At 44.1% G+C, this 24,075-nt stretch overlaps 1 protein-coding gene across 1 annotated transcript in view; it reads right to left on the reverse strand.

The window, feature by feature from the left end:
- The window catches only part of galnt14 (UDP-N-acetyl-alpha-D-galactosamine:polypeptide N-acetylgalactosaminyltransferase 14 (GalNAc-T14)), a 135,436-nt gene extending 112,052 nt beyond the window's left edge, over positions 1–23,384 (reverse strand). The window contains exon 1 of the mRNA XM_034161606.1: positions 23,181–23,384. Coding sequence (XP_034017497.1) covers positions 23,181–23,342 — 162 coding nt within the window. The 5' untranslated portion in view covers positions 23,343–23,384. The remainder of the gene's footprint in view (positions 1–23,180) is intronic.
- Positions 23,385–24,075: the final 691 nt, after the last annotated feature.

A 24,075-nucleotide genomic window follows, 5' to 3' on the forward strand; every position in this document is an offset into this window, starting at 1 on the left:
ATCACTGAGTAAAACTGGAAACACAAGGACTTAGGCCTTCATCATTTGCAGGACACAAAGGATCCCCAGCACACCTCTGTCCATGACTCGACAACCTCTACCCACATCTTTTGACCACATTTACTACGGATACAGTCCTGATAACTGACCCTGCCAGCAGTCGTCACATTGAACTCACCTACAATCAGAAGATTCACCCCCAGAACAGCAGTCAACAAGCAAAGCTACGAGTAGAACACCTTCCCAAAATCATAGCACGCAAGGAGATAAACCCAGAGAGCGCTCAAGTCTGAGCATCATCATGCGGATGACGACGAGAGTAACATCGGGCAGAGCGAGTTCCCCATAACAACCATCATTCTTCCAGTCTATTGGTGATAGGAGACCACAGGTAGGTGGATCCACAAACAGAAAGCTCACTGCTTCCAGAAAGAAGACAGTAGATCTTGCTGTGAGACAGGACATTCCACATGTCCACCACATGTCAGGTCAGGACCATGGTGCTAACGTACACTGGACAACACCTCAACACGATATCTGTCATCACCTTCAAACACATGACAATCGATGCTCTCTGGAAGCTTCAGCAATTGTTGACTGAAAGAACTTTCTTCCATCACCTCCATCGTGTGATGCAGTTACTCCCACAGAGGTCAGACACAAACTTGTCTTTGTGGCAGTTGGAGTGTTAATCCCACCACAAACACCCAAGAGGAGATGTCCAGAGGGAAACCCAAAAGACACTCAGCTGTCTTTGGGTTTCCCAAATTTTGTTTCAAATTTAATTTTCCACTAGTTCCAGAAATTTAAAAATTAAAAACAACTGATAACAGCTTCCAAGTCCGTCCCTGATGTAGAACCATTTAAAACTGATTACTGCGATTCAGCCCTTTGTGTCGTGGACACAGTACGACCTGCTGGATCTGGATTGATGCTGGTGTCTTTCTCCAGTTTCTGCTAACTAGAAGGTGCAATCAGAGAGCGCAAACCTGATCCAGGTAATAACGACTTCACCCAACCACCAGAAGAAGGATTTTGTATGTTTGTCCACGGGCCTTTGTGACATCATAAGGCTGGCTGTAATTTAAGACAGAATTCTAGCCAGACTGCTAACCAGCATATTTGAAAGCAAGACTGCTCCAAGCATGGACATCAGGCACAAATAAGAGGAGGAGGAGATGACAAACGGACATGACAAGATGTCATGAGGGAGCAGAATGTAAGAGCAGAAGAACATCAGAGATAAAGGGAGAAAAGCAGCAGAGGAGAAACAACAGAAGTGGAGCAAAGAGAAAATGAAGAGTAGATGGGGAGAAAAAAAAGAGGAAGTGCACGAGGAAGATGAGAGGAGACAAAAGATGAGTGTGAGATGGAAGGAAGAGTTGAGTTCAAAGGGGGAGGAGAGGAGAAAGAGAAGAAGAATGAGAAAATGCGCCCGTTTCACCTGCTGCCTCGTCTCCTCGCTCTGAGATCTGTTTGTGTCTCGTCTCACTGGGAGCTGCGGAGACACCGTGTCCAAGGTCCCGTGGATCACATTTACAAGATGCACAGCTCGTCTTCCTAATGCAGCATGGCGTCCTCGCCATGTCTCTCACGGCAGCGCGCCAACATTCAATTAACGCACCTGAGACAGGACGAAGCGCGTGTGCTGCCGAGCCTGTTAGCTCCTCCGCTGCAGACGCCGATCCATTTACAATCATAATGAGAAAACCCGCATGTCACAGCCACGGCGGGTGTCCCACGGCGGGTGTCCCAACGCACCCTCAGACAAACAGCTAACAACCAATCAGAAGGCAACAGAAGAGACACGGCTTTTCCAACAGCATTATTCCAAATGATATGAAACGTGTGACAGCTTTAAACAGGACATCACACAGTGAACCAACGTTGGACGCAAAGGTCAGAGGTCAGCCGTGTCAGCATCTGATTGGACGTTCAAACAAACGGCTGTTTGAAACAGAGTGGATGAATTTACAGTCATTATTCTGTTAATTTTTTTCATCTTGTTCTTGTGTTTTTTAAGCACTTTGAACCGTATCTTCTGCACCAGGAATCACAAAAAATAAAGAACAACAACAAAAAGTTTTTTTTATTGCTATTAAATCTTTTCCTGTTTCTGTGAAGGATTCTTACATTTTTGAGAAATAATAGAAAGAAATTCTACAAGTCACACAAAATGCATTTATGAAATAATCCTGGGAGAATAATAAAAATAAATGTGGGTTAATGAACAATGACACACACACACACACACACACACACACACACACACACACACACACACACTTACTTAGCATTTAACAATCTGCACACATGCAGAATCTGTTTAATTGGATGAACTGACCAATTTTCACACTGCACAGAAAATAAAATGAATCCAAGGTAGGTCCTTAAATACAGCCAGCGTTTCTCAATTAACCCTGAATTATGCTAATTAGTCATTCACAAGCTTTTCTGAGTAATTCCATCTGTTTCTGTGATCTTCTCTGCACCGCTGAAAATCTGACAGAGTGAATAGAAAACAGAAATCAATCTATTTTAAACAACTTTACATAAAGTAAAGTTGACATTCTAAAACTGACCAAAAACACATATTGTTAGAAAAACTGTAAAATGTGCAGAAGGAGGAAAGAGTGAAAGATTTTAATCCAAATATGAAGTTATATCCACAACAGTGAAGAAAAAGTATGATTAGAAAAAGATACAAAAGCGTGAAAAAAGAGGTTTGTATCAGTGCAGACAAATAAATAAATGTTTTACACGATTTGTAAGGTACCAAATTTAGATTTTAAAAATGATCATTTTTTTAAAAATGCCATTATCTAAAGCATGTCATCAGGTTTCTGCACCACAGTGTGACATCAGACGTCTATCAGCAGGTCACCTTGTTCCATTCAGTTTATTGATACGGCTCCAAATCACAACATGAGTCGCTTCACGTTACCCCGCGGAACAGAAAACTGTCCGACAGAGACGGAGAGTCCAAATTATTCAGACTGAACAGGACACCGTAAACACCGCTTCATCATCTCATTAATAATAAGCATCATTTTTCTGTTGTTATATCAAAAGTTCATTTCAGCCGACTGCTTTTAAACGTTCATGTTGAGAATAAAGAGATAATTGTGACGGCTGAAAACAGACATTTTGAGCGAACAGAATAATTACAACGTGCAAAAACCATTTATGCCTCAGAAGGATTTGATTTGATTTTTTAGAACATTTATCAGTATCTCGTAGCAGCAGCGTCGGGAGCGTGCGTCTTCCCACAATGCACTCCGACACATGCGCTTCTTTCAGACTCACACTGTTTCCGTTTTGTTTCGGCTCTGCTGGTTGTTGCTGTATAATTTTGTCTTTCTGGGCTTTTAAAATTTTTCAACAAACTGTATAAATGTTAGATATAAATTAAAGTTGCTTTTGTGCCCCTTTGGTCACTGAACGTTCAGACATCATGAGCACAAAACCGTCGTGTGACGTTCAGTCTGCAGGAGCGGATCACATGGTCGCCCGTGTCAAACGTCAGGTTAAAGGAGGCGTGTTCACGTTATGACACAAAAACGCATTCTGGGCTCATCCACACCGTTACCGCGTGCTTGGCGTATTGCGACAGGAGGAGCGTGACGCACACTGTGGAAGCGCGTGGCACCAAAAGTTCAAATTTAACTTTGACAGTGCAAACGTACACTTCTGTTAGCACAGCCAACGAGCTGCGCTAACAATGGCGGACAAGCTAATGCTAACAACAAATTATTGTCCCGTGGAGACCGAAGGGGGGGGGGAAATGCACAAACTAGAGTGGGGAAATTAAGTGAAAATGTATCAAAGTGACTTCATCTGGACTGTCAGTTAATTTGGTTCATGTTTCAGGGTTCTGAATAGGAGGTGTCAGACATCAGGAACCGCTCGTCTCTGCCGCGCCACTCGCTCGATATAAGGTGCCGTTGACATTCAGACGTTGACCGAGGACAAGTTAGCAAAGTCAGGTCTTAAAAACAAAAACAAAACAACTGTGTAAAATTTTGCGATTCTTTCATGTGAACCACATTTCGGTTTAATGGCGTAATTCATGGTTGCCCAACTTGTGGCCTGTGGGCTACATTTGGCCCAGACTCCCTCTGTAAGGGCCGTACAGAGGCCCTGAAATCCACAAATGCAGATGGTGCTAAAAAATAAATACTAACTCATTAATTTTAATCAAGGTAAAAGTTTGAAACAGAGAAACTGTGGAAGCCGTCGTGACCTCACGTGGATCCAACACGCCACAAAAACACGCTGTGTTGTTTGGTTCCTTTAATTTATCACCTGACTGGAGCTTGAAGTCAATCCCATGGAGAAATGCTACTAACACCACTAATGCTAGCAATGTTTAACAAACCAGAAGACATTATAGCACCACCTACAGGTTTGGGGTGGTAAAGCTCTGTGCATCAAAGCAACAGCAATGAAAAATATTTTGCTTTCTATGGATAAGTCACATATTTCAGCGACATACATACTTCAGCCACCATGCTAGCACGAATGTGTAAATACCAGCCTTACTGTCCAATAATCCATCGTCTGGGTGATTCTACGGTAACAGAATTATAATCGCAGCACATTTTTAAATTTAGGCTGTAATATGTCCAGATAGTGCCGTCACTGTCATCCCGTTACTGGAGACCCGTCCATCTGCATGTAGTGCCACATGCTGTCCCACTGCGGTCCAGGTCTCATTAAGAAGGTAGAAACTAAAGAAGTCCAGGAACATGATCCCTAGTTCCTCTGGTGATCAGATCCCTGAGTAAAGAACCAGCCTGCTCTTCTTCTGCTCCTGAATTCTGACCACATGGCGTCTCTCCTTTCCTCCGCCTTCATTAGTTTGCCTCCTCGCCTCTCGCCCTCCTGTGTTTGCGGTTTGTATGAAATCGGGCTTATTGAGCGCGGGTCTGAGGAGACCAGCGCTCCATCAATACGGTGCTGTGCACACAAACACAACTCAGTCATCAATTACGTCTGAGTATAGATCTCTGCCTGCAGCAGCGCAGCTTGTTTGCTTTCTACATTGTTTTCTGTTCCAGCTCGTACATCTCTGTCTGCGAGTTCACACCGATACACTTACGCACTCAGACACGGAAATAAAAGCTTCTCTGCAGAAGAACATTTTCAGAGAAGACAAAAAAAGGACGCGTCCAAATGATTTTCAGGTGCTAGAAGTCAGGTCCAGACAAGGATGTGGCTCATCTTCATAGAAGGTTGTGTGTCACAGATGCACCTTCTGCAAAAATGTCACATCAGTCTGAAGGATGTCACCACAGATGATGGACCAACATGAACAAGAGCAACACAACGCGAGCGTGTGCACTCCCACACCTATACGTTCTGTTGACGTGCCATAAGAGGCAATGATTAAGTACGGAAATTATTTCTATAGCGACAAACTGGTGTTTTAAAGATGGTATATCATCTATTTATGGAGCGAAAGACATCCACTGTTTGTGGTGTATTGACCCCCGTTTCCAAAAGGGACCTTCCTCAAGCCTCCCCAATACATCACTGAGAAAATATTTCAACCATACAAGGCCTTCTATAGTTATGAAAATGGAAGTTAAAATTTAGACGGCGTCCATGGCAACCATAGTAGATGACCCCTATTTTCAAAAGGAACCTTCCTCTATCCTCCCCCTGATGCACCACCGGGGAAATCAGACGAGGCGTTCTTTAGTTAATGTGTGATAAAAGGTTTACCAGTGGACGCCTGGACACTGTGAAAACGTAATGCCCCCAATGTGGTTGAGGTGCGGCATAAAAAAACGGTCATATTTCTTTAGAATATTATCAGTGATGGAACCAGAAGCAGATGTAACTGATCTTGCAGGAACTCCAAATGACTGGTTCCTGTAGCTGATACTATAAATACACAGATAAGAAGAGGACGCTTTTCCATGTTTACATCTAAACTTCTCCTCCAGTTTAAAGTGTTTTATTTTTCAGCTGAAAGATCAGAGAAAATCAGCCGAGGCATTCGGCTGCGTCCAAATATGCATATGCATGAGGCGACAGATGGAACGCAATTTAAACGCTACCTTGTGCACACGCACACTTCAGCGTGCACACAAACACAAGATGCTCCAGCATGAAACACTGACGCAAGAACGGAAATAACGAGATCCTTTTATAGACACCAAACCGATGAAGAGCACTCAGAGCGCGCACCTCCACAGAGGCTGGACGCACACCGCCACAAAACATAAATTCAGACAGACGTGTACAGTACGCAACGCACGTCCGTCCGGGTCCAGACAGACGGGCAGCGTACGGGACGCACGTCCGTCCGGGTCCAGACAAACGGGCAGCGTACGGGACGCACGTCCGTCCGGGTCCAGACAAACGGGCAGCGTACGGGACGCACGTCCGTCCGGCAGGACAACAGCCAACGACCAACTTGGTGATGACCTCATTCTTTGAAAAACCTTGTTTAGTGTCAAACTGACTCTCCTGCTGCCCAAGATCACAGACCAGAGTCTCCAAGTTCATTAAGTCTGCTGGTTACAACACTGGAACACAAACACCCTGAAGACCCAAAACCCGGTCCAGATGCTGTTGATGTGATTTCACACTCGCTCCTGAACTTTGAAAGTTCATCAGCTGTAGTTGTGTGTTCTGGTACAACCCCTGGCAAAAATTATGGAATCACCGGCCTCGGAGGATGTTCATTCAGTTGTTTAATTTTGTAGAAAAAAATCAGATCACAGACATGACACAAAACTAAAGTCATTTCAAATGGCAACTTTCTGGCTTTAAGAAACACTATAAGAAATCAAGAAAAAAAGATTGTGGCAGTCAGTAACGGTTACTTTTTTAGACCAAGCAGAGGAAAAAAATACGGAATCACTCAATTCTGAAGAAAAAAGTATGGAATCACCCTGTAAATTTTCATCCCCCAAATTAACACCTGCATCAAATCAGATCTACTCGTTGACATTGACCCTGTGTGTCTTTTTACAAGGAATGTTTTTGCAGTTTTTGCTCTATGGCAAGATGCATTATCATCTTGAAAAATGATTTCATCATCCCCAAACATCCTTTCAATTGTCCAAAATATCAACGTAAACTTGTGCATTTATTGATGATGTAATGACAGCCATCTCCCCAGTGCCTTTACCTGACATGCAGCCCCATATCATCAATGACTGTGGAAATTTACATGTTCTCTTCAGGCAGTCATCTTTATAAATCTCATTGGAAAGGCACCAAACAAAAGTTCCAGCATCATCACCTTGCCCAATGCAGATTCGAGATTCATCACTGAATATGACTTTCATCCAGTCATCCACAGTCCACGATTGCTTTTCCTTAGCCCATTGTAACCTTGTTTTTTTCTGTTTAGGTGTTAATGATGCCTTTCGTTTAGCTTTTCTGTATGTAAATCCCATTTCCTTTAGGCGGTTTCTTACAGTTCGGTCACAGACGTTGACTCCAGTTTCCTCCCATTCGTTCCTCATTTGTTTTGTTGTACATTTTTCGATTTTTGAGACATATTGCTTTAAGTTTTCTGTCTTGACGCTTTGATGTCTTCCTTGGTCTACCAGTATGTTTGCCTTTAACAACCTTCCCATGTTGTTTGTATTTGGTCCAGAGTTTAGACACAGCTGACTGTGAACAACCAACATCTTTTGCAACACTGCGTGATGATTTACCCTCTTTTAAGAGTTTGATAATCCTCTCCTTTGTTTCAATTGACATCTCTCATGTTGGAGCCATGATTCATGTCAGTCCACTTGGTGCAACAGCTCTCCAAGGTGTGTTCACTCCTTTATAGATGCAGACTAACGAGCAGATCTGATTTGATGCAGGTGTTAGTTTTGGGGATGAAAATTTACAGGGTGATTCCATAATTTTTTCCTCAGAATTGAGTGATTCCATATTTTTTTCCTCTGCTTGGTCTAAAAAAGTAACCGTTACTGACTGCCACAATCTTTTTTTCTTGATTTCTTATACTGTTTCTTAAAGCCAGAAAGTTGCCATTTGAAATGACTTTAGTTTTGTGTCATGTCTGTGATCTGCTTTTTTTCTACAAAATTAAACAACTGAATGAACATCCTCCGAGGCCGGTGATTCCATAATTTTTGCCAGGGGTTGTATATCCAGGTTTCTTAACACAAAACACGGACATGCACTTAGGAGAACGGAAGAATCCTTGGACACCACCAGAATGACTGTGTTAAACAGGTGATTCCTCAGATGAGGAGGATCACTTCCAACATTTCAGTCGTTTGACCAGTAGAGCAACAAAGTTTAATCAATTATTAACTGATGACTATTTTGATCATTATTTGGGGGGTTATTAATAATGGTTTGGTGCAGCCTGACTGGTGTGTTTATCTGGGCCTGATCCACCACACAGGTGTTCCAGTCTTGAGGAAAAGGCCAAGGACACGCCCACATCTCACCTGGCTGCAGCAGATAACATGCTTAGTTTGGATCATTGGTCTGCCTGCGTGGTTGCTATCCAGGATGATTTTGTTGTGTGGTGGATGGAGAGAAACCAGCGCACACTCCCAGACCTGAAGGTTGTTTGATTGTGCAGAAAAACAAAAGCCACTCATCCATAATTCAGGTGATGCTGCTGCCGTGTCTAACAAAGCTCACTGTCTCTGCCTCAGACGTCCCCGCGGACGCCGCACAGCCGCGGACTCTTCATTCAATCAGAACTCTTCAAAATTCCTCACCGCCTTACAAAGCCCAACGTCAGTGCTGAATACTCTGTGTGTGTGTGTGTGTGTGTGTGTGTGCGCGCAATCATTCATCCTCTGCAAAAAAAGAAAGAAGTCATGAATGAAAACCAACTTAAGCTACAAAACACAAAGCCTGCTCCTGTTCCTGTTCCTGCTCCTGTTCCTGTTCCTGCTCCACAGAAACACGGTTGTGGGTTTGGATCCCTAGAAGCCACAGTTCCTCTCCATGTGGACTTTCCTCTCACCATCAAAACATGCAAGTTCCCAAACAGGACTCAGTGGCGGGATCGGTATTCCATTCACTCCAAAAACTTTCAAACCACCAGGGTGGAGACTCGTTCCATGTTAAAGTCATCCTAATCCTACAGTGGGAATGCCCAAATGGAATCACATGCTCCTCAAGTGATCTCATTCAGTCGTATCCTTGGATAAGTTGGACCATTTTCCACTGTTGATCCGGGGCCAGACTGCGGTGACAGCAGGTACAGGAAGCATCCTTGTTACATCCTCCTCCTCCTGGGGGATTAGAGCACCAGGCATGAGAATTCCCTATGGATCTGAAAATCCACAATGCTGGTGACCTGCTGCAGTTATAGTGACTGATACATGATCTTCCAGCACAGAACAAAACCAGGAATGATCATGGAAGAGGTGATTTTTTTTTTTTTTTTTTTTTTTTTTTTTTGCAGCTAAGCTGATATCCTGAAATTTAGCTACACTCACCAATAAAGACGTTTGTCTTATCCGGAAGAAGTGACACAGATCCTCCGTTATTATGGGAGAACACAGATCTCAGCACAGAGATCGACTCCAAGATGGACAGAATGGAAAATTTCCAAAGGAAAGCATCTAGGAAGTATCCCAACCAGATACCTGACCTTGACGTTCAACATTTCCAAAATGAGGTGTTTTTTGACGGGGGGGGGGCACAGACTTCAAAAAAAGGTTTTAACATTTCTAATCCGGTTTAACTGTTTCCTGCCGATGGAGAGTCCTGATAGGAGCTGTGGGTCTGTGGTGGACATGTGTGTGGAGTTCTGAGGTTTGGGTCCCAGACAGCATAAACCAATTAAAGGAGAGCGGCTGTGATCGGAGTTTCCTGTAGGGACCTGAAGAAGAACGGGAAGAAAATAACGGAGACGCGCTCGTTTAAATCCTCCTGCTAATATCGGTTTCTTCACTTTCTCTGCCAGGAGATTAACTGCTAACAGAGAAGATATAAATCTGCCTGTAAGTGGGCGACGCGCTGCAGACGACGTGCACGTTAACCCTCAACCAGAGTGACCTGTCAATCAAAGCTGCTCCGACTCTGTAGAAACGTCCATCAAACGCTGTTTACTGTTTCTGCACAGTTGACGTGTGAAGACGCACATTAGACAAAGACACGCCCACAAAACAAGTCCAAAATCAGACCAATCCTGCAAAACCTGAAAGTGATGCTTTTAGGACGGGATCATAACATCATTTTTACACACACAGCCACAGAGCAGCCCACGCTCAGAGGCAGGTTATGTGAGGTCTGCCCCCTGATAATGGGGAGGTGACGTGAGATCCACCTCATGACAACAGGGAGGTTATGTGATGAGGGCTGCCTCGTGCTAACGGGGAGGTTACGTGAAGGCTGGCTCGTGCTAACGGGGAGGTTCCGTGAAGGCTGGCTCGTGCTAACGGGGAGGTTCCGTGAAGGCTGGCTCGTGCTAACGGGGAGGTTCCGTGAAGGCTGCCTCGTGCTAACGGGGAGGTTACGTGAAGGCTGGCTCGTGCTAACGGGGAGGTTCCGTGAAGGCTGCCTCGTGCTAACGGGGAGGTTCCGTGAAGGCTGCCTCGTGCTAACGGGGAGGTTCCGTGAAGGCTGGCTCGTGCTAACGGGGAGGTTCCGTGAAGGCTGGCTCGTGCTAACGGGGAGGTTCCGTGAAGGCTGGCTCGTGCTAACGGGGAGGTTCCGTGAAGGCTGGCTCGTGCTAACGGGGAGGTTACGTGAAGGCTGGCTCGTGCTAACGGGGAGGTTACGTGAAGGCTGGCTCGTGCTAACGGGGAGGTTACGTGAAGGCTGGCTCGTGCTAACGGGGAGGTTCCGTGAAGGCTGGCTCGTGCTAACGGGGAGGTTCCATGAAGGCTGCCTCGTGCTAACAGGAAGGTTATGTGAGGCTACCTCATGCTAACGGGAGGCTGTGATTTGCTGGTTTGTTGCTGGCTCTGTGACACGTCGCTCTTCCATCACCGCTGACAGGAAAACATCTTGTCAGCTGTCGGCTCAGGCGGTTTATTTGTTCTCCGCTGTCTGTGTTGTTGTGGATGTTTCATCTTTTTTCCCTCTAACCTTTGCTTTGCTGATATATATTGTTCTCTCCTCTGTTTGCCTTTCACCACATCTTGTCTTTCTCCGTTTAGCTCGTCTTGCATCATTCACCTTTTCTGCTGCTCCGATTCTTCATCTTTTCGCACCTCTTTTGTCCTTTTGTGTCACTTCTGTTGTCTCAGCTTTTCTCTTTCTCACCTCTTCTCCTCCTTCACCTCCACTTTAAAATCATTTCTTTCTCTCCTTTGTGCTCTCAGTCTTTGTCTCTTTCGTTCCTCCTCTTATTTTATTTTTCTCTCTATAAACTAGATTGATGACTCCATCTTTTTTCCATCCTAATTCTCTGAATTTCAAGCTGCACGTCAACATATTTGGACTGCAGACGTAATTCGTATTTTCACTGTCAAACAGAAAAATCACTTCTAGTTATTTACAATTGAAACCCAGCAAAAAGATTCAGAATGACAAACACGTAAAATGTGGTTACAGTGTTTCAAGGACCAAAGGTATTTGGACAGCCGGCTGTTCGCCTGCTTTTTTTCTGGAATTTCATTTTAAAAATGGAAAATAAAATCTTTACAGATGAAGTAGAGAAGCTTGAATCTTCGACTGGACTGGGTTGCTTCAACTCGCAGAAGCTTCATCAGCTAAAATTCTTGCTCTGGTAGTCTGACTTCTGTCTGGACTCTTGTAGAGAAGAATAAACAGAAGCCAACAAAAGCTGGAGTTTTTTAAACCTAACCAGACCCCTCCTACCGAGAGGCCCCCTGCTATAGGCTAGTGACTAAACAATAGCTCTAATTAGCACCTATTGTGCTCTAGTTAGCACTCTCCTAATGACAGGGCAGCTGTCCCTCCTAATGATGGGACGGACGCCTCTCCTGATGGCTCCCTTGACGACTCTCCTGATGACGTGAATGACTCATTACCATGAACAAAAGACTGAAACTGCTTTGACCTGAGTACCCCATTGTAAACAGGAGACAAAGCGTGTCTCAGACCCCCTCCCCGGTTAAGGCTGAGTTTCAACTGTTTCACATAGAATGCCTCCTTGATCACATAGAATGCCTCCTTGACCCCTCTCTCAAACCATTTCTTCTCTCTGGCTAAGATTTTAACTTCCTTGTCCTCAAACATGTGGTTAGTGTCTTTAAGGTAGAGATGAACTGCAGACTGAGGTCCACTGGCACCCTCTCTGCGGTGCTGGTATAGCCTTTTGTGTAAAGGTTGCTTAGTCTCACCTACGTAGTGTTCGTTACAGTTTTCCTGATATCTGATAGAATACACTACATTGCTCTGTTTGTAACTAGGGATCATGTCCTTAGGGTGAACTAATTTCTGTCTCAAGGTGTTAACCGGTTTAAAGTAAACTGGGATTTTGTGCTGTCTGAAGATCCTCTGTAGTTTTTCCCCTACTCCTGCTAAATAAGGGAGAGACACGGCTCTTCTTCTTGTCTCCGTCTCCTGTCTGTCTGGTCTCTTTGTTCTTTGAGACTTTTGCACTTTATCCAGGGACCATCGTGGGTACCCACATACTGTGAGGGCTTTCCAGACAAGTTGTTATTCTTTAGCCCTTCCCTCTGTAGTTGTGGGCACCTATAGGGCTCTGTGTTGAAGTTACAGATGAAGTGCAAGTTTTTACAATCAGGGTCAGATCGAGGAGCACGCACACTGGGGTTCAGTGCATTAACGTATCACCAACATGAAGAAAGCTTCTCTGATCCTGGATGTGAAACACCAGACCACCAGTCCATCCCCACCTCTCTAAAAAAAAATAACCAGGTGAAATGTGGGCGTGTCGCTGACCTTCAGCTGCCCAGGTCCTGAACACTGAGACGCCTGTGTCCTGGATCAAGTCCAGAGAAACTCACCACATGGACTAAACGTGGTGTCTGATATTCCCTCACAGTGTCAGTGATCCTCCTCATCGGAGTCTCACTAAGTAACTGTTCACTGGACACAAAGTCATTCCAGAGGGACCCAAAGATCCTCCACAGAGACCTGGGATCAGAGACATCCAGTCCTCACCTTAGGACACTGGTTAGAATCCAAGTCTCAGGAAGCACCAGGATCTTAAAGACTTGGATGTTCTCCTGCAAAGATATCAGCATCACCAAACACCTCTGATCTCATGACTTCATAGGATCTTCCCAGGTGTCTCTGAATCTCAAAGGCCGAGAACCCAGAGACACACTTTAAACGGGTGGGGTCCGCGCAGTCCGCCCGGGGGATTCAACTCGGCGGGCCAGGGGCAGCCGCACGGTGCTTTCGGTGGGATCCCCTCGCGGGACCCCCGCCCGGCGCCGCCCGTGGACGGTGTGAGGCCGGTAACGGCCCCCGCCGCGCCGGGGTCAGGTCTTCCCGGAGTCGGGTTGTTTGGGAATGCAGCCCAAAGCGGGTGGTAAACTCCATCTAAGGCTAAATACCGGCACAAGACCGATAGTCGACAAGTACCTTAAGGGAAAGTTGAAAAGAACTTTGAAGAGTTCAAGAGGGCGTGAAACATATAAATACAATTCTGATGGCCAAGTCCAGGAAGTAAGTGGAAGGCTGGATCCTAGTCTGGATCCTAGTCAGAACCATCACAAACCAAAGACTATCCCTGATTCCACAAAGATCACAGCGTCCTCTATGGAGTCAACGTCTTTGAACATTTCCTGACAGACAAAAATCATCAAAACGTTTAGTTTCCACAAATAGAACCAACATCCAGTCTGTGCAAGAACTGACCAACATCTGAACCAGAACACATCCCTGAGGAACACCCTAGGAACACACTTGGTGTTCCTTCCAGGTGGCACGAGGCAGCCCTCACGTAACCTCCCTGTTATTACATCAGGGACTCTGCGCGTGCACACACGCATGCACGCACACACCAGAGTTTGAAGTTAAAGATGATACACAGCATCGTCTCCTAAAAAATAAAAACCTGGTTTCTGCTGATTCCAGCAGCTTCTTTCTTAATTGTGTGAATCATTTATGAAGGAGGAAGAAATGAGGAGGAAAATAAATGTAAAGCTGCTTTTCTTGGTGTTTTTATGAAAAACCTGCTTTTTAATGCAGCAAAGCCTCAGTGATTGCAAATTAGTTGTCTGTGTTTAATATCACAGCGACTGCTCCTTCAGCTGAGAGCAGCAAATAAAAAAGAAAGTCGCTGATGGCAGTTTAAGTCACTTCCCGCCTCACCGATCAACACGCGTCACCTGACCTGCAGACTGACGGCTCGTGCTGCTGCACTTTGAGGAACATCTCAAACCTCCACTGAGTCTGGACCGTCCTGGAACTTCATTACGTTACCATGACGATTCGGTGGATCAGCAGCTAATATCACCTGAAGTTTGACTGACAGCTGTCATCAGCATCCATGGATTCGGTTTAAAGAACTTCATGACAATCCAGATCTCGATCAACACAATTCCATTTTTTTTCCCACCTCGTGATGAAAATTCCGAATGTTTCGCAATCAATTTGGGGCTTTCTACAAAAACAATTAGAAGATTTGGTGACACTACGTCAGAATGTTACAGATTTTGCTGTAGAGTCCAGATGTTCCTTTAACGTCACAATAATGGCAAATTTTTGTGGAATTCTGTGATCATGTTGTGAAGGAATCAGCAGGAGGAGGTTCTTGTAGATTTTTTTTTTTTAATCAAGATGAAGAATGCAACATCACGAGGTGACGCCTGGGATTAGTTCAGCCTGAGCGGAGGTAGACGCTCTACTGGTAACCAAACTAGTTTAACCAAGGAGGAACAATTGGGATTAACCTCTGCTTGTTGGATGGTTCTTAGTAACCGGGATTTGGATACAACAAAGACAAACAAGCTCATTTCAAGCTACAGGGAGCTTTAAAAGCAAGCAAGTCAAGATAAAAGCAGCACCTGCTCTTAATTTCCAACATGCATTTGATGATAAGGTATATTAAAAAAAGAAAAACTAGATTTTGCTATTGATTTGATACATCAAAGATAAAAACATTTTAATTAATTCATCATCATTATGTTCACTTTTAATTTGGTAAGTTACAAACTGATGATACTTATGGTTTTGTTTTTGTTTTATTAATATGAAGAGGATTCCCATTCGTTTATCCGCCTATTCATTCGGGCTGAGGCTTTTGTGATTAAACGGTATCCGGTCGCACAATTTTTGGATTCCACACCCTCATCAACTTCAGCAAAACAAATCCAGAACTGATTCTGTTCCAAAGCCACATTCACGCAGAGCAGATGTTGGCTAACTCGCTCCATCGTTAAACATATATAATCATTTTATACACCTACCCAAAAAATTTCCAGAATTGCTCTTTGATGGTGCTGTTTGCCCTCTAGTGGTCTTCTACAACAAGGCAAAGTGTTTTTAAGCTGCAACAGAAGGAATATATTTTGGTTGACATTTCTGTCTTACATGTTCTTTTTAGTTGTGCATTGATCCTGTGTTGTGTTTCAGTTTGGGTGACACGAGATCATAAAGTTGATCGTATTTCTGACGTTTGTTGAAGCGGTTTATTGATTTCTGCAGGTGCTCGTAAGCATGTCGCAAGAAACCGAATCAGGAACTGGATTCACCGAAGCGTCGTCGGAGACGTGAAAGTGAAGCGACTGCAGGTGAAAACAGCTGGCGTCTTCACACACAAAAGCCTCCAGTCGTTGACGAGCTCATTAACACAACAGATGCACAAAAGCCAGAGGAAGAAGCTAACGAGCTAATGATTAAAAACAAGCATTAAATGCCGAGGAATGACTGTTTGTGTGTTAAAGGATTTACATGCTGTTTATTAAAGTCAACACTGACCCTTCTGTTTTCTCTGGTTGTTGTGACTTTGACCTCTGACCCCGTCTGCTTCAGCAATTAATGGATTTCCATTTGCACAGAAGACTGGAAACTGACTTATTTTGGAAAAATCTTGTGTCAATGGGGAATGCTGCGGAGTCAAAAATTAATTCTAAAATGGAAAGTGGCCAAAAAATAAATACATTTTTAAAAAACTGGCAAGTTATGAATTACAGAAGGTTTGAAACCTGCTATAAACAAGCAAACAAACAAACAAATAAATAAAATAAACAAACTGATAACATCTGAGACATATAATTCTGATGGACTCTAACATTTGGGAGCAGTTCTTGATTCCCATCGTGAACCTGGACGGTGAGTTTTCGGTTTTGACTGGAACCTATTTTTAACAATGTCACAGGGGTCACAGAGGTCACATGTGAACTTGTCCAAGTTATTGTCCACAGAACATTTGTGTCTGATATGAAAGTGATCCCTTGAAGGTGAGGGACAGACTGGACACATTTTAACGTCCTCCTTCAACACAAAACAGATTTGGCCGTCGGCCTCCAAAGAGCTCGCTGCTGATGGCGGGTAAAGGTCGCTTCATTACAGCACCGCCCACTTTGCTAAACTTGTCCAAAGTTGCCAGCTGGTGAACCCGGCGGATGATTTTTGTGATCGAAGGTCGGGTTTCCGCGGTAGGAACAGAGCTTGACAAACGAGGGCCCACGGCGCCGGAAGCTGTAGAGTCGACCGACCTGCGTGTTTGGCCGTATACAGAGCGCAGCATAAAACACGATGGTGATTATTATTCGCTCCCCGGGAGCTGGTTGGAGGCACTCTGAAAACTCATTTCCTTCTCCTCTTGTCCGCGTGAATATGTTCTGATAGGCAGCGCCCCGGAGAAAGGAACAATAACTGCATTTCTTATGACCACAAAATGAATCATTGCAGCCACGTGTGTGGCTGTGCCGTGCACACTGTGCCGTGCACACCGCGACGTGTGCATCACTGTGCCGCTGGCCGCTGCGGTGCAGGAGGCGACTGCCGCATCCATCAGAGCAAAGAGAAACCAAAGAGAAGCGCCGCTGTGCCATTTAGAAAAACAGCTGAATTATAAATGACAATTAAACGTCTTCACCAAGGAGAAAAACTTAAAGTTAAAAGATAAAAAGTGAACTTTTTGGTATATTAAGTTGATAAGCTGTCTGTGAAATTTCACCAAGAAGTAAAATGTGAAGCACAATTAGTCACATGACAAATTATTTTCTGAATTTGAGTCGTTTTAATCCTGTACAAACTAATTTGACTTTGTGTGCAGGTGTTCAAAAAAAACCAAAACAAATTTAAAGTTTTTTAAAAATCTATCATCAGATACAGGCTTAAAAGCAAAGTAAAACTCTTTTAAATTCCTTTTAGCCCATTAAAACAATCAATCCCAGTTTGTCTGAAATTTGATTATTTTTCTATTATTCATTTATTATGTAGTTTATTTTAACAAAAACCAGATTAACCAGACTAAGATGTGACGCGGCAAAACATAAATTTTCTCAAGACACTTAAACCGCCATTAAAAACATTTTCAAATTTTAACATTAAACATTCACAGGTTTCAAACCTTAGTCAGTCATCGACAAATAAAGTAGAGCTGGAAATGTTACCGCCTCTCTACCCACTGGAGTACCGGGTTCTGACTGTAGGCTGCACACTATCAGAGAATAAACATTTTGAAGCATCTGAAACAGCAGGTGTTTCAGACCCCACAAATCCCCCCCGAGAGGCGACAACCCCGCCAACCCCGCGAGAGGCGACAACCCCGCCAACACCCCGAGAGGCGACAAACTCATGAACACTTTGACACAGTCTGCCTGCAGACACACAAACATTCCACATGCACGGCTTCAAACATTCACAGTTTCTGGCTCTGTGCATTAAAAAAAATAATAAAAAATCAACTCTGTGTGTGTGTGTGTGTGTGTGTGTGTGTGTGTGTGTGTGTGTGTGTGTGTGTGTGTGTGTGTGTGTGTGTGTGTGTGTGTGAGTGAGTGAGAGAGAGAGAGAGAGAGAGAGAGAGAGAGAGAGAGAGAGAGAGAGAGAGAGAGAGAGAGAGAGAGAGAGAGAGAGAGAGAGAGAGAGAGTGAGAACATATGCAGATGAGGCAGCAGTGTTTGTGCAAGCGTGCAAACTGATGTACGCCGTGTACAGAAAGTACTCTTATAGGTAAACAGGCTAATCCTGTGAGGAATGGGAATTGTGCATTAGCATTTCAATAGTGCGCTGCCACGAGAACCACTGACAAAACTAACACACACCCTAGGAGCGCCTGCTGACTCACACTGAAGGGATTTTACAGGTTCAGGGGCGTGCGTCCAAATGAGTGGTACCTGTTTTTAGGCGTCTGAAGCGGCGCCGCTGCCCAGAATATGAACATGCACAGAAATACTGTAGTCATGTTGTAATTAGGCCAAAAAACGAGGGGAGAGTCGCTGTAAACAACATCTGACTACACGCAGACGCACATGATGACGGCACGCTGCCGTCAGGGGAAAACCAAAAATAAAACCAAAACGAAAAAAAAAAAAAAAACTGCCTTGTTTTTAGCATCACAGCTTTAATGAAGTGATTCTGGACTTCAAACTGCCTTGCACAACAGAAATTCAGTAATTTGAACCCGTGCTCATTCTTACATTTGCAGACAATTTTACATACACCTCAGCTAAAAATGTTTGAACTCAAGTTTTCCAACTGCACATTTTTAATTTTATCAAATAATGTGACATACTCTGAATATCAACGTCACTTCCAGATGACAGCAGATTATTTCAGGTTTTATTCACAATGTCAGATTTTCAACAGTTCATAAACATTCGGGTTGGCCCATGTGACCTACAAGTCATATCAGTATTTTTTCACTTTTTGGACGGTGATGGGATTACGTCACGGGATTACCTCTGTCCACGTTTTGGGTGGAGTTACAACTTTACGTAAATAAAAAAAAAAATTTTTTTTTGATAATATATTAAGTGCGCGGGCAGCACAGCGACTCAGTGCTGAGTGCTGTAGCACTGCATCCTTTAATAATCTCAGGTAAAATAAAATGATTTAAATTATCTGTGTCAGGCCCAAATGACCTTCATAGCAGGAGATAGAGGAGGAAAACACTCACAGAATTATGGGACTTTGTAGATAAACACATGAAAAACGGTGATAAAACTGCTTTTGCACTCTGTGACCCCTTTAAGAATGATGTCACATGAACAAGTTTAACATCGACTATGTTCATTTTCAAATATGCTCTTTTAAAGTTAAAATCTGGATAGAAAAACGTCAGTTCTGTGTTAAAGTCATACTTGCATTTAATTCATGTTTATTGAGGCTTAAACGAAGCTGCAGCACAAACGGCTGCTGGTTCACAAAACACAAGTCACACTTTAACCGTAGTTCCATGAGCATCATCTTACGTCTTCATGTGACTTTATAGTCAGTTACATCTGTAAGAAAAGTATTTAACAGCTATTTCGACTCATGTTGAGTTCAACAGAACAGGAAATAAATGGTGATGGAACCCTGGGCCGAGCTGCCGATGCACCAGAATGATTTCCAGTTTACTAATTAATGGATTTTCTGCTTTATTTTTCATTATTTCACATACAACATTTTTCATTGATGCCATTAAATAAATAAATATATATATTTCTGGCCTGGAGGCCGTCAGGCATGGACTCTTGGAGGGTAAAAACTGATTTCTCACTGTGTCAGCAGTACTCTGCTTTAATTGAGGGACCTTTGGGTGTATTTAAGAACCGTCCACTCATTGGATCATTCCATCTGCATCTGTTCACGACGACTCAAATCTGGTGAAGTGGTGAGTGATTCATTTTTGAATCAGATTCAATTCAAACCTTTGTAAGAAATGAAAGATTTTTCTGGACAAACTCCATAAAGTTTATGTTTTTGTTTTGTTTTCTTTTGTTTGTTTTGTTTTTTAATTAATGCAACCTTGCAATTGTGATTGGACCTGCCTGATAACCCGCCTGATGACCTGCCTGATAACCCGCCTGATAACCTGCCTGATAACCTGCCTGATAACCCGCCTGATAACCTGCCTGATAACCTGCCTGATAACCTGCCTGATGACCTGCCTGATAACCTGCCTGATGACCTGCCTGACGACCCGCCTGACGACCCGCCTGACGACCCGCCTGACGACCCGCCTGATGAACTGCCTGATGACCCGCCTGATGACCCGCCTGATGACCCGCCTGACGACCCGCCTGACGACCCGCCTGACGACCCGCCTGATGACCTGCCGGACGACCCCGCCTGACGACCTGCCTGATGACCCGCCTGACGACCCGCCTGACGACCCGCCTGACGACCCGCCTGATGAACTGCCTGATGACCCGCCTGATGACCCGCCTGATGACCCGCCTGACGACCCGCCTGACGACCCGCCTGACGACCCGCCTGATGACCCGCCTGATGACCTGCCGGACGACCCACCTGACGACCTGCCTGATGACCCGCCTGACCACGAGGACGCCCTGCGTTAAAACCCCTCAGACGATGCTGATCAGTGCACATGTTCACGTCCTGACCCACATTAACTGTCACGGCACAGAATAAACCCCGTTTGTCTTGTTAGCTTGGAAACACTGTGATAAGAAAGTCCACAGAAGACGCTGATGTCTGTTCTCCGTCTGCAGATGCACTAAGCGGCTGCAGTTGTTTCCACTGGAAGAGTTTCATTACATCTCAAATTTTATATTTTAGCCAATTAGCCAGTAATCTCATCACGGTCAATTTACAGCGAGAACAGATTAACTTCAGCTCTGAATTATCCATTAAAATAAACACCTCCTCTTCAGAGCTAATTAAGGCAAATGGAAATAAAGTGTCTTTTAACATTTACATCGTTGTTGACATGAATCAAAGTTATTTTCCTGACTTGACTCCATTTAACAACCAGAGAAAAATATCACAAAACTCACATCTTACGTCAGTTTATTTGATTTCATATCGACATGTCGGAGCCACAGTGACTGGATGCTGCCGCTAGCAGCTAACGGCTAACAGCTAACAGCATGAGCCATTAACAAGTTTATTATCTTCTACACAAATGTAAACAAAAAGAGGTGTTCATCTTTCAGCTGCTCGCCCTTTGTCCACATCATCATCCAGTCCAGATCCACATCGGGATCCAGTCCAGATCCACATCGGGATCCAGTCCAGATCCACATCGGGATCCAGTCCAGATCCACATCAGGATCCAGTCCAGATCCACATCGGGATCCAGTCCAGATCCACATCGGGATCCGATACGTTTTAGGCCAGATGTCCTTCGGGATGCAACTCCAGTTTCTCACAGGTCCTGGTCTCTGCTCAGCTTCTGAGATCTGCATGAAGGAGACCGAACAACGGTCCAAAATCCTAACACCATCATCATTTCCCTCACAAGTCAACTTTACTTGCACTCGCGGACGAGTTGACGTTCGTGATTGAAACCCGAGCTGTCCCCGGGGTCATGAGGTTGTGCACAGATCGTGTGCACATGTCAGGAAACGGTGACTGATGAGAAGAAGAGCAAAGACTCCGGGCATCTTCAGAGAGACCAAGGAGCAACCGTGACGCTGCAACCCGAGTCCCGTTTACTCTGCTGGGACTCGAGCGTGGGTGGAGCCTCAGAGGCAAGTCCAGAGGAGCTGGGAGGAAGGTGCAATGGAAAGTAAAATTTAACTGCTCCTGAAATGTCTCACAAACAAAACACCAGGTAAAAATCACCTTAAACGAGACCAGACTAAAGCCAGGAACATCTCTGATGGAACCACATTCAAGGTGATAAAAGAGACAAATGTTTGATTTTATTTATGCATCAAAACTCTCCGTGGACGACATGCAAAAACACGAGTGCTACTTTCCAGCACCAGCAAAATCACACACACACACACACACACACACACACACACACACACACACACACACACACACACACACACACACACGCTTCTGTTCTGCAAAATGCAATCTGTCTCACAGCGTCGCTGGTTCTTCTATAAAACTCTGTAATACAGACGATCAACACCAATTAGTCCCTGAACCGGCAGGAAGACGACCCTCTGCACAGCAGCCAACCTGCAGTGCATGCTGGGAGCAACAACAAAAACACACTCAACTAACTCAAAAACTAAGTCAACTAATTCTGAAAAACAAACAAACAAACAAAAATAAATCACTGGAGTTCTGACTGAAGGGACTAAACCTGATCAGAACCACCAACACGCACCGTACACACACGGCCCACTGCTCTGGGAATCGAACCCGACTCCTGAACCGTGCAGCAGAAGCTCAAACGTGGTTCTGTTCAGAAGATTTTGATGTGGATCATGTCACAGTCTTTAACAGCTACTACAGAATCCACATCCAAACCCAGAAGGCACTGATCTCAGAACCGCAATGGCGTTACATACAGTTACTCACGAGTTACTCATAAAAACACCGTGTGCAACTTAAACACAAAAATACACATCTGAAAGTATTATTATTTCAAAAAGAAAAAACACTTTAAGTCCGTAATTAGGGTTTTTTTACACATTGAAAGACAAATTTACAGTCGACTGAAACAGTAACACTTTGAATGAAGATCAAATTCAGCTATTTTTTTTTTGTTGCATTTTTAAATTTTGTGTTAATTCTGCTTTAATTTAAAGACTTGAGATAATTTTTCCCGTCAGTGAACAACTATTGTTGAGAAAGGTTTTGTTACAAACTACTGACTGAGAAACACACAACGACGCCACGCAGCGTTTAACGGACAGCAGCTTAATTTACAGCACACGACAAATTTTAACTTTACACGTGTGTAAATGTTCACCTGTTTTGGCCTCATTTAGATGAAATACACGTCTGTAACATGAACAGAAACATCAGGAACATTCAGGAAGGATCCTGAATTTAAAGTAAATTTATAGAAAATGACTGACTTTATCATGGTGTTGGATAAAAATCTTTCATTTTAAGGGTGGCGTTAGGCTGAGTGCTAACGGATGTTTGTAACACTTTCGTCCACTTGTTCAGTAACATTTGTTTTTGTTTGCATCTCCAACTGTCTTTTTTTTTATTTTTATAATTACCTACTTATAATGTTCCCCCCCCCCCCCCCCCCGGATCCTATCTACGCCCCTGATTTACACTCAAACTCCACCTTAAAAACTTGTCTACATTCTGTGATCATTTTTCAGTTTTTATTTAAGTGAACTCTGTGGCATTTTTTCGGATTTGTGAGAGACACGAACTAAAATAAAGAGTTCACGTGGTTCTGGTCTGAAAGGAAAAAGTGTTTTTGTCGACTTGCGACGTTAAAGAGAGAGAACGGAGCCGTTGAACTTTACCTGACTGAACGGCGTCTCCCCCGGTGCGGCTCCTCCGCCCGCCCCGGTGCCGGTGCCGGACTCCGGCAGCCTCCTCCGGCTCAGCACCAGCAGGTAAACGAGCGCTCCGAGCCACACCAGCAGCGCCACGGCCACCGCCAGCCGCCGACAGAGACGCTTCATTCTGCGGCCAGGAGGAGCCGCCGGCGCCCGCAGCGCCACGACCACATCCTACACACGCGTGTGTGCGTGTGTCCGGACCGGCTCACGGCACAGCCCGGTACGGAAACAACCGACCTCCGTCACACGCCTGCAGCGTGTGCGCGCGTGTGCCGAGCCGTCCATGCTGAAGGTTTGAGTCACAGCGCCACCTGCTGGCACCCACGCTGCACAGCACAACAGACGACTCGACGAACAGAAATAAAATTAAAATCAAAACAATAAAATAGAAGTTGTCACCTGGAAAAACTAAAGAAAACAGGAAAGTAAAGACATGATAAAAACTCGTAGAACAGAATGAGAGAAATGTCCAATAAAACAGAAAAAATAAGGCCATAGATCAAAAATGGAACAGAAAATAGAGGTAGTCACGAAAAAAAATATATAACCAGAAAAGACACAATAAAAAGGAACAAAAATAATGTTCTAAAAACAAAGAAACAGAAAAGACACACTAGAAAACGATAAAATAAATAAAACAATAAAATAGAAGTAGTTGTTAAAATATAATGCAGGGAAAAAACAAGAGAAACAAAGACATTAAAAACAATTAGGCAAAAATCGAGAAGAAGCTACACGAAAAAACGTGAAAAAAATTTCTGCTGTCACAGCAAAAAGATTAAACATAAAATATAAATGATATTAAATCGTCCAACAAAACTAAGAAAAACACTGTAGAATGGTGCCATCTAGTGTT

Source organism: Thalassophryne amazonica, chromosome 21, assembly GCF_902500255.1.
Source record: "Thalassophryne amazonica chromosome 21, fThaAma1.1, whole genome shotgun sequence".
NCBI classification, from domain to species: domain Eukaryota; kingdom Metazoa; phylum Chordata; class Actinopteri; order Batrachoidiformes; family Batrachoididae; genus Thalassophryne; species Thalassophryne amazonica.